Source organism: Gekko japonicus, unplaced genomic scaffold (assembly GCF_001447785.1).
Source record: "Gekko japonicus isolate JY-2015 unplaced genomic scaffold, Gekko_japonicus_V1.1 scaffold400, whole genome shotgun sequence".
Classification (NCBI taxonomy): domain Eukaryota; kingdom Metazoa; phylum Chordata; class Lepidosauria; order Squamata; family Gekkonidae; genus Gekko; species Gekko japonicus.
Window position 1 is genome coordinate 938,950 of NW_015165246.1, and position 11,963 is coordinate 950,912.

General features: G+C 42.4%; 1 protein-coding gene across 4 annotated transcripts in view; it reads right to left on the reverse strand.

Annotated features, from left to right (window-relative positions):
- CTBP1 (C-terminal binding protein 1) overlaps positions 1–9,715 on the reverse strand; it is a 47,485-nt gene extending 37,770 nt beyond the window's left edge. For 2 of the 4 annotated variants that reach the window (XM_015410082.1, XM_015410083.1), the window contains exons 1-3: positions 9,631–9,711; positions 7,671–7,873; positions 5,607–5,761 (exon numbers count right to left, since the gene is read on the reverse strand). In XM_015410082.1, the coding sequence (XP_015265568.1) occupies positions 5,607–5,761; positions 7,671–7,677 (162 nt within the window). In that variant the 5' untranslated portion in view covers positions 7,678–7,873; positions 9,631–9,711. Of the gene's footprint in view, positions 1–5,606; positions 5,762–7,670; positions 7,874–9,630 lie in introns of all 4 variants that reach the window. The other 2 variants (XM_015410085.1, XM_015410084.1) reach the window with 2 other exon arrangements.
- Between the last annotated feature and the right edge of the window lie 2,248 nt (positions 9,716–11,963).

Genomic DNA, 11,963 nt, shown 5'->3' on the forward strand with positions numbered 1-11,963 from the left:
AAAAATAAATAAATAAATAAAATTTAAAAATTGTCTAATCCCCCCCCCCCGAAGCCATCTACACCAGTGGCCCCCAGCACGTCCTGCAGCAACAAATTCTCTGCTATAAGCATTCCATGTCACGGGCCGCTGACCCCTCTGGGTGCAGAGCCGTGGTTCAAGGAACAGATCACAAAGCAGTTTTACCAAAATACTGAAGGAATTCTAAATAATCTCTCCAGAATACAGGGTAGTCTGCCACCAGGTCATTTCTTGGTTCCCAACAGGTCTGGAGAAAAATGACCAAAGTCTCCAGGCTGGCTCTGGAACTTAACACAAAGGTCAGTCTTGCAGAGTAAACCACAGACTGAGCTAAGACAAAAGTTTGGTAGTAGTAACAGCTTACGGTCCAAACGACAAAGTGAAAATATAAGTTCTTTATTAAGTAATTGTGCAAGTTTAGTTAAAACATACGACTTAGGCAGTGAAGGAAAAATTATAAACACTGAGCTTCACCAGCAATAGCTAATACTTACAAGCAGTTGCAAAGGTTATCCGTTTGAGGTTCAAAAGTACAAAAGTCCAAGATGACAAAGATATTCCAAGCACATAGCCCATCTGGGTGGAATCAAATCATGATGCCAAATAGTGGGGTTGCTTCAGAGTATTGACCAAGCTAGGCCCAATACCCCAGCAATCCTAGTAGTCACTGACTAGAAGCTTACTTTATAGGAATTGAGGTCTCTGAGTAGCCTAGGCCTTTGGCCACTCACAGACCAGCAAAGTGATGTCAACTTCGGCTCGTTACCAGGGCGACCATGATAGTCCATAATACTTATTTGTGAGTTGAGAGAATCGAAACCTAAATACAATTGTAAGGGTTTGATACTCCCCACACACAGGTGCAAAGTACTCTGGAATGCACAGAATGACCCTTGGTTCTAGTCTTACATTCTCCAAGCCACCAATGCATTCCTCATGATCTAACGAGTCACCTCTATTCTAAACACTTCCAATTAAAATTCTGCCCACCTGGTTTCTACCTTATTTCTTTGCCATGCTTATGAGCGTAAGAACCTAAAAAGAGAGCTGCTGGATCAGACCAATAGTCCATTTAGTCCAGCATCCTTTCTCACACAGTGGCCAACCAGTTCCAGGGCACAGAGGCCGAGGCCTTCCCCTGATGTTGCCTCCTGGCTCTGGGATTCAGAGGATTAGTGCCTCTGAATGTGGAGGTTTCCCTCAGTTACCATTGATAAGTCTTATCCTCCATGAATCTATCTAATCCCCCTTTAAAGCTGTTTATCACTACATCCTCTGGTAGTGAATTCCACATTTTAATCAGTCTGTGTAAAGCAGTGTTTCCTTTTCTCCATCCTGAACCTACTGCCCATCAGCTTCATTGGATGCCTTCGAGTTCTAGTCCTTTGGGAGACCCTTGGTGAGAAGAGATATCAGTGCACAGTGTTAGCAGCCCCTCCTCACATCTTGCCTTCCCTTCCTCAGGAGGGGCACCTGAGTTCTCCCCCTGCCCTTCCCTCTGTCTAGCAGTGCATCCATTTGCCTCCACCTGAAATGGTGAAACAAGTCTGCCAAATCAGAACAGGACAGGCCACCACGGCCTGAGGACGCTCCCACAGAGATGCATTCTCCTCTCATATAAACACCTTCATTTCCTACAAGCAAGACTCTTAATATGTGTGTGTGTGAGAGAGAGAAAGAGTACAAATTGTTGTGAGCCACTTGGGGTCCCCACTGGGGAAAAGCGCAAGCCACAAATATCTAAATAAATACCCACACTTAACCAGAAAGTGAGCAATGGCATTTAAACCAGCTAGAGAGCTTTTGAACAGTGTCCTACTTAGAACATATTACAGTAGCAAGTCCTTCAGGGTCTCAGTGCACGGATGCGCCTATTCTAGAGGGAAGAGTCCCATGACAAGGCGTTATGAAACAAAGCTAGCAGAAACATACCCCTGGCCACAGCTGCCACGTGAGCACCTTGCAATAGAGATGAGGGACCGTATGATGCACAACTACAAAGCTACACTGCAAGGCAAAATGTAAGCACTTCGAGAGGAGGCAATCCCAGCTCCCTAAGAACGAGCATACCCTCCCATTACAATCACTGACTCCACTTCACCTTCACTCGGTTTGTTCCCTTTCATCTATCCTGATATTTTCCAGGCCTTCACATCTTTAAATACAAGTAATGCTACGGAGAATGACAGTGAAACTGAGGTATGCCAATGACCTCTGTAGGTGAGAGTTAAATTCTGCTGAAATATATGAATGGACAACTACGTCCATCGCACGGTATGCACAGTTCTTTGAGTACACTAAAATTAATGGTGCCAATAGGTTCTCAGGGCCTTTGGGTTTTTATCCTGTATTTAAAAGTATAAGGGAAGTACATTTCAAAAGTACTGTTCCAATTTTTTAAATTCTGCATAAAGCGCTGGATTTCATTTAACCATACTTGATTAATTTTTTCTTAATAAAATATTTCAGTTCAAGTATTTGTTGTTATCTGAACAGAAAATGAACTTAAGTTTTCAGTTTTGTGCACTCACTTAAAAAAAAAAAGAGCAAAATCAGATCACACTCCAAAATTTTCTGAAACATTTTCAAATTCCTATTTTTCCAAAAGAACCATATCATTGAGAGACACAGTTCCTTGGGCGCACTTATATTAGCATGTGAACAATTCTTGGGCTCTTAAATTTTTTACAAGTATTCCATTTTCACACAAAGCAGTAAATTTGTTTGAATGTAACATTTTAATCACACTTGACTGTTTCTAATCAAATATTTCAATTCAAGTTGCATGACATTATTATGGGGTATTCTTTAAATTTTGTGTATGAAATATAAATCAAAATGAAATGCTATATCAAATCAAACCCATATCAATGTTCTTTACTGCCCAGTTTCAGATAGACATGTGAGGGCGCAGGTAAAAACAGAGGAAATTCAGCCCGCCCCCCTTTTCCCCAAGGGGAAAAAATAAAAGTTGGTGGAAACACTGAAAAGAATCCCCTATGAAATATCTTCACTTGTAGAATGAGTAGGTTTGTCACATTCAAAACATATAGCATGAAAGAGTCTGAGGACTTCTTCAATTTTTCCAATGCAAAAAATTCAGAATTTTGGGGAGCATTGGGGGGAAAAAACCCTTTAATACTGCAGACATACACAATATTTTCAAAACTTGTTTAAATCTAAATAATTTTGGCAATGGTTAATATATTATAATGCAGCGGTTCTCAACCTGTGGGTCGCAACCCCTGGGGGGGGGGTCGAACGACCCTTTCACAGGCCTAAGACCATCGGAAAACACAAATTTTCGATGGTCTTAGGAACCGAGACACATCCTGCATATCAGATATTTACATAACGATTCATAACAGTAGCAAAATTACAGTTATGAAGTAGCAACAAAAATAATTTTATGGTTGGGGGTCACCACAACATGAGGAACTGTATTAGGGTCGTGGCATTAGGAAGGTTGAGAACCACTGTTATAATGTGTTTAATGGTAATGCATTATTAAAGATTTCAAAATTTTCAGTATTAAGAACGCAAGAGCCCTGCTGGATCAAACCACTGAAGGACCATCTCGTCCAGCATCCTGCGTCACACAGTAGCCAACCAGTTCCTCTGGAGGGCCAACAACAGGGTACAAAGGCTGAGGTCTTCCCCTGATAACAACACCAGAAGAGCCCTGCTGGATGAGACCAGTGAGGGTCCACCTAGCCCAGCATCCCTTCTCACACAAGGGCCAACCAGTTCCTCTAGAGGGCCAACAACAGGGCAGGGAGGCCGAGGCCTTCTCCTGATAAGAACACCAGAAGAGCCCTGCTGGATCAGACCAGTGAGGGTCCATCCAGTCCAGCATCCCGTCTCACACAGGGGCCAGCCAGTCCCTCTGGAGGGACAACAAACAGGGCAGAGAGGCCCAGGTCTTCCCCTGATGTTGTCTCCTGGCACTGGTAATATTATAAAGTTTAGCTTAATATTCAAACATACTGGCAGTCCTACCTACTATGACTCTATGAGAGAGTTTCTGTCCAAATACTAATTTCTCTTGTTTACTATAGAATTTGTTTTCTGCCTTCAACTCCGATTTTTTTCATTCCTCTCAGATGGCAAAAATTAAAGATACATGTACTATGGTAGAAGAGGATGCAGCATTTTGCAACTTTTCCTTGAGTAGTGAGTTTACTTGCAAACTGACATATTCATATTTGTAAATTCCATAAATATGCTAAATAATAAAATTGTATATGCTAAGTTATTAATGATGCTTTCATGCCATTAAATCAGTAAAAAGTTTGAGCTTGATGGAAAAGTATGTAGTGCCTCATTTCAAATTTTCTTAACGTTTCCATTCGTCTCCCCAAAAGAATGGGGGGAAATGTGGGGGTTTTCCCCAGCTTCAAAATTTCTGGAAACTCTGCATTTCTACTTTCAGATCACTGATGAACATATTATACCGCCCCAGTCCCAGTACTGATACTGCTGATGGGACCCTGGCTGCTCACTTCTCTCCCCTGGGATGACTTGTCCATTCATCCCGAGTTTCTGCTCCCTGTCATTTAACCGACTTTTAATCCCTAACAGGACTCACTCTCATATCCTTTAGCTGCTAAGTTTATTCAGGAGTCTTAGGTGAGTTACCTTCTCCACATATATATTAACCACTGGATAACCTTATCCATGTGCCTGTTAAACCACTCAAAAAACTCCAAAAGGTTGGTCAAGGCAGGATTCCCTTTTGAAGCAGCCATACTGGTTTCCCCTCAGGAGGCTTGGTGCCTCAATGTACTTAATCATTCTCTCTCTTGAATAACATACCTGCCCTTCCCCTGGGTGCTGCTCACACCTGACCGAGGGCAGGGCTCACAGCTCATAGCCGGGGGCTGCTAAAACTGCTCCAGTGAGACGGAAAGAGAAAATCAGTGGGATCCTGTCAGGTGTGGGTCCCAGGACCGGCTAGGATGTGTCAGGACAGAGAATCGCTACGGGCTCAGCTATCACTGTATCTAATAGCCAGGGGCTGGCCTCAAGCAGACAGGGAAACCTCCATACTGCAGCTGGCCATGGCTACCATTAAGGATTCTGCAAATGTAAAGAAATCCCCAGGTTTCCAGGAAAATCTTTCTTGAAAAAAACCTAACATTTGGGGATAACCTTCTTCTCCCCACAAAAGTTAAAAAGGTAAAGGTAAAGGTTCCCTTGCTCGAAAGCCAGTCGAATCCGACTCTAGGGTTGCGGTGCTCATCTCAGTTTCAAAGCTGAAGAGCCAGCGCTGTCCAAAGACATTTCCGTGGTCATGTGGCCAGCGTGACTAAACACCAAGGCGCACGGAACGCTGTTCCCTTTCCACCAAAGTGGTACCTATTTATCTACTTGCAATTTCTTGCTTTCCAACTGCTAGGTTGGCAGGAGCTGGAACTAGAGACGGGGGCTCACTCTGTCATGCGGCACACTCGGGTCTCGAACTGCTGAACTACCGACCTTCCACAGCCTGCAGTTCAGCATCTTAACCACTTGAGCCACCGCAGCTCCTTAACAAAAGTTAAACAGCCCAATTAACTCACATACGGGAAATTCTTTAGTCTTACCTTTTCATGTATTTCTTGTGTGGACTGTGCATCACAAAATGCAACCGTGGCAACGTCCTTCAAGATTGGCATTTCTACGGTACAGTCCCTGCCATCCAGCAGTGCTACCAGAGGGCGTGGGTGCATGGGCCCGTTCATGATGGGTGGTCGAATGCCTAAAATAAACAAAGGAAAAAATACTTTTACATACAAAAGACATTACATTTTAAAGTAATTTGATAAAACAAAATACTTTTTCTAGACTGGTAAAGACAAAGTTTCCAGTAGGAAAAGGAGGAAATTGAGTTTTTAGAAAAGCCTTTGGTTGAGTGTGTATGCTGCACCTTGTTAGGAAACAGAAACACATGAACTGGTTCATAATCTCAGATTCAGGGCAGCAGAAAGATGAAAATGGAAACTCATGGGACTGGGCCTCATGAAGAACATTTTCTCACTGCATCACAGAGAACTGACCGTACCAAAACAGGCTTGCCCGTGGTCACTTGCCCAGTTCCTGGAGGGCATCAAAGGACCTACACAAGCCATTATAAGTCGCAAGTGACTACAACCGGCACCCATGGACAGGGAGGCTAGCCAAAAAAAAATGTTGCAGGCAATAACTTTTGAGGACTTATTTGCGAGGCTGTTATAAAGGAATGCCTATGGCTCTTGTAAACGGCATTCTCAACGTTATTTATTAAAATAAGGGCAGGAGGCAGGTTTCAGCTCTCCCTGAGTGCAGGGCCAGGCCACCTCTTCCCCGGCCTCTAGCTTTTAAATAGCTACTCACTTGCAGCTCACAGTGACCAGATACAAAAGCTGCTGTAAACTGGAAAGGTAGGGGGGTGGGGTGGGCTTACTCACAGATTTCTCTCTGGGGTTCTTTGCCAGGCTGTTCCACATTCCACAGCCATCCATCATTCTCCTCCCTCCCATTCTGTACCATTTTCTCTTTTATTCTTTTTACTAGAACTTCAGGATGCCAGACAATCTTAGGATCTCCTGGCTTCATTTCCTACTATGCCATACAATAATTAATTATTTCCCCCTTTTCCTCCCCCCCCCTCCCTTTTAGATTTTCCACCTCTACTCTCCTGTGGGCATCTGCCTTTTACAACCTGCTAGTGCAATAGCCAGAGAAAAAGCCTAGCTTGACAAAATACTTCCCAAGGCCTGGCCCCAGAACCTCTTCCAGTTCAAAGGCTCAACTCTGCAATGCAAACTGTGACCATCCGTAGACTGCATCTCTCAGCACCAAGACAGAGGGGCTTGAGCACTACCACCAGCTCAACAGGCAGCACTTGGAAGGGGCTGGTGGGGAGAGCACAAAACTCGAGAGAGAGGATCCCCCCCCCCACACAACCAGCTCTTCTGAGTCTTTCTGCCCCTTCACTCCTTTGAATTCAGCTCCCAGAAAATCTGTCTGGCCCCCAGGTTTCAGAAACCTTTTCCACCCTAGATTAAATAAACACCTAGTCAGGTCCTATAAGCCAATCTGGCAACATTTATCAGTTGCAAAACTACAACAAGGGCTGTGTGTATTCCAGGCTTTCGCAAGTGCAGAAAACTATAATTAAAATTCAGCACCACGAGAAGCTCAGTGATACATTTATTTTGAAGCACATTTCTGGGAGGAAATAAGGAATTCAGAAACGTTCCATTCCATCTTTAACCAGAAGAGACAGTTCCGGGTCATGCCAGATGTTCCCTCCCCCCACCTCAGGAGCAGGTAGCAAGCTGTTCTGTTCATGCACGGGGAAGGACAAAGCTGCCTTCCCTGAGCAGCAGCATCATGGGGGCTCTTTCCCAGAAAGCCTCCCCAACCTCAAGAGAGTCCTTCTCAGGGGTGGGTGGGAAAGGCTCCTGTATACAGACAAAGCCACCGCTTCCACCAGTCTGGATTCCGACCCTGAGCTCCAAATCAAACCCTTCACAAGACAGGATTTGCAAGAAGACCTAGGCAAAATACAGCCCCCACCACCACCAAAAGTTCTTCTTTGACGTACAATATTTTCACAATGGTTTCTTGGACTATGAAGTCAAAACTTGCAAACTAATGTCAGACCTCCATGACCCCCGACCAACCTGACATTTCTTAAACTGGGGTTCAGTGTCAGAGTCATTAATTCCACTTCTCAGCTATTTACAATCTTCAGTTCTGGAAGACAACAGAGAGGTCTGCCATTCGGTCCAAGTTCTCATTCAGCCTCCTGCAATCTTGAACCAAAGCTTTTAAACTTCTTATCCACTGCAACCTCTCTGAATCCAGGATCGAGTTCAATTTTTTACTAAAAATTAAAACACAAAAAAATACAGTAAGACAACATTAAGGATCTGACAATTGCAAAGCCAGGCGGGTCAAACTTAGAGGTTCTCACTGAGTCTGCTCTCTACTGGCTGGCTGCCCTCCTCCACTCTGGTTCCACCGGCATCAGCAGAACACAAAGATAAATTAACATGTGTTTGCTGCTGCTGCTGCTCCCGCTGCCGCCACCACCACCACCAACAGGGGGGAGTCCTCATTTTGTCCCCAACCACACGGGCGAGTCGACACCTACTGATAAATATGGAACAGAGAGCCAAGCACCAGGATGGGATACCACAGCAGCCTCCCCCCCCTCCCCCCGCCTGAAGACCTCTGCCCAGCCATTGGGAAAAGGAAAGGGAGAGCCAAGGCACAGCAAGGCATTAACCAAGACCAAGTGGAATGGGCTGTGCAGACAGCAGAGGTCGATATTAACAGTCCCAAAAACACTCTCTTGGTAACCTCACAAGAGTGAGATTCGTTGACATTAAGAATGTGCATTCTCCAATATCTAGAACAGTTCTGTGAGTGCGTAATAAAGAAAAATACCTGAGAGATCAGGCTGTTTTTAATTTTAGTAGGTACCTGAGAAGAGAATAACCCTCAGAGACCCTGCTGGAGCTACATCAACTAAAGATCCGGTGGGAAGCCTCAGTTTTGAATTTGCCAATTTCTGGAGTTTAAACTAGGACCTTCATGGTTGCCAAATGTATTACTTTCACTGATTTTAATCTACTAGCCACTGTTGAAACCAATCAGTGACACAGGCTTCCTTTGCAACTATGCATTCTATCAGTACCCCAAGATCCACTTCCTTTCTAAGTGCTGGCTGGTATTTTAGAGTGGTGTTAGATCATCATGCAAATTGTGCTTCTTGCAGTCTTAAAAATTTGACAATATTTATGGGCAGGCAATATGCTAAAGGCTTTCGTGAACACAGAAGTCTTCACCAATACACTGTCAAACAACGTACTATTCAGAAATTTTTAAAGATTTTCTTAATTGAGAGATGCAACAAACATTTTTCTCACATGTAGTATCTCTGGTTAAAAACCTAATCTTCAAACAGTCACACATTCAATGAATATGAAGACACTATGACTTAAGCACGTCCAAGCACCATTTCTGACAACCTAACTAATAGCATCTGTGGCATACACAGAAATCCTATCTTCAAATCAAAAAATAAGATTCAGGTACCCTACACACAACACAAGAAATGTGACATACATAGCATGAAACTGATTACTTTTCTAATTTAGGCTGAAGTTTAGAGAACTAGACAAGACATGATCCCTTCATCTCCTTCTCCTGGCTAGATGTCGCCTTACAATTCTTCAGTCCAGGGTGTGTACCCTGAAAAATGACGTAAACTTAACATATAATCCAGATGGGTCAAGCAAACCTCCAACTCACAAACAAAATTCTGATAATCATACCTGCCAAATCACATCTGCCAAATGCAGCCCACTTCTACCAAATGCAACAGACAAGTTTTTTCCCTGAAAATCTAACTGTATTGTAGGCACTTTAAAAAAGTTAGGTTTCTTACAGATTGTTTCATAAAAATGGCATTTTTCAGCAATAACACTTGAACCCACAGTGGACTGAAAAACACAACTGAGAATCCAGGTTAGCACGTGCAGTTGTCTGCCACGTCTCAGTTGACCTCAAGAGATTACTCTCTCGGGACCATCAGCTCTGTCGTTCCATATTTTGCACGTTCGACATCCAACCTACCTTTCATTTGCTAACATCTGTTTGCAAAGTCCATGTAATTCTTTATTTTTTCTGTTTTCCCTCAAAACAAATGCTTGAATTCTCTTTTTTCTGAAAAACAGATGAATGCGAGAAAAGCACAATACTTATGAGTAGCCCTACAAATAACAAATCTAAGTATTTTATTTATTTATTAAGTATGTGAAGCAGATTTATAAAATGGTAGAAAGAAGTTTAATTTTCATACTTCTAAGATATTTCTGTGAACAAGGATTTATAATAATACTTCCAATATAATTCCCTTTTCAAAAACCTGGATTCCCTTTAAATGTCATTTTCAAAATGCAATGTATCAATACGGTTAAAGACAAATTCAATTATTAAGCACGTTACCATCAGACAGAGACCATTTCAGATTCATCACAGAATCTTTAGCAAAAAGACCTTTCAAAATGATTTTGCAAACAATAAGTTTCAGTGCAAAACAGTCCAAAGTTCAAATACCAACTTGGCTACCCACATACCCACTGCTCACCAACAAACCAGCACAAAACTACAAGGACTTCTGGTCTACCAAAATTTTTAAAAAATCATAAGCTGCTTTCCCACAAGTGGAACACAGCTACAAACAGATAAAGTATCACAGAAAATAATTTGATTTAAGTTCAACAAGATTTTTGGGGTACGAGCTTTCTTTGGTCTCTCAGGTATTACCGGACCTAAATCTCGCTGTCTGAGCATAGGTCAACATGGCTGCCCTCAGAAACCAGTCGTCGCAGGCCTACATCAAATCATTAGGCATTTGAAGCAACATTTAAAAATATTGCTTGAATAAGAGTATGTCGATACCACTTGCTGGTTTCTTAGTAACACTAATTAAAATACAAATCGTGTATGTGTTTACACTCGGATGTTCTAATTGATTTCTTTGAAAGAATAGTTCTCTGTTGTCGAACACCATAAATTGAAAATGCTTATCATTACAGGACAAAAACAGGGTCAAATGCAGTTTTGGGCATTAGCCCTCAAAGCAGAGAGGGGCAGAGGCCCTATAATATTGCAAGCGTTATGGGGTTGGTGGGCCTCTAATTGCTTCGTAAAACTACAAAGAATGGCAGTTTCAAAAAGTTGTAATTAATGTTTTCAGGTGATTATCCCTAATAATTGTGCAAGAGAAACTTTGTGAGTTTCCTTAATTTGTTAAGAGGGGAAATAAAACTTCAGCTTGACATCTATACCTGGGAAAGTTTTAGAATAAATAATCAAACAGACAGTTCTTGAGCATTTAGAAAGGACAGCTGTAATTACTAAAAGCCAGCATGGGTTTCTCAAGAACAATTCATGTCAGACTAACCGTATCTCTTTTTTTGAGAAAGTTACTACCTTGCTGGATCAGGGGAATACTGTAGACATCATTTATCTTGATTTCAATAAGGCTTTTGATAAGGTTCCACATAATATTCTTGTTGACAAATTGGTAAAATGTGGTTTGGATCCTATGACTGTTAGTTGGATCTGTAACTGGTTGCCAGATCACACCCAAAGAGTGCTTGTGAATGGTTCCTCATCCTCTTGGAGAGTAGTGACAAGTGGAGTGTCTCAGAGATCTGTCCTGGGACTTGTTTTGTTCAACATCTTTATCAATTATTTGGATGACGGGATAGAGGGAATGCTTATTAAATTTGCAGATGATACTAAATTGGGAAGGGTAGCAAATAATGGTAGAAGACATCAGGATACAGGATGATATTGACAGGCTGCAAAACTGGGCTAAAAATAAAATGAATTTCAATGGGGATAAATGTAGAGTTCTGCATTTAGGTAGGAAAAATCAAATGCATAATTATAGGGAGACTTGTCTTGGCAGTAGTATGTGCGAAAAGGATCTAGGGGTCTTAGTAGACCATACACTGAACATGAGTCAGCAGTGTGATGCGGTTTTTAAAAAAGCAAATGCGATTTTGGGCTGTATCAACAGAAGTATAGTGTCCAGATCATGTGAAGTGATGGTATCACTTTACTCTGCTCTGGTTAGCCCTCACCTAGAGTATTGTGTTCAGTTTTGGGCACCACAGTTTAAGAAAGATATAGAGAAGCTGGAATGTGTCCAGAGGAGGGCAATGAAGATCATGAGGGGTCTGGAGACCAAGTTCTATAAGGAAAGGTTGAAGGAGCTGGGTATGTTTAGTCTGAAGAGGAAACGACTGAGAGGTGGTATGATAACCATCTTCAAGTCTAGAGGATAGTGTGTTGTTTTCTGTTGCCCCCAAAGGTCGGACCAGAACCAACAGGTTGAAATTAAATCAGAAGTGTTTTCAGCTAAACATTAGGAAGAACTTCCTGACAGAGCGGTT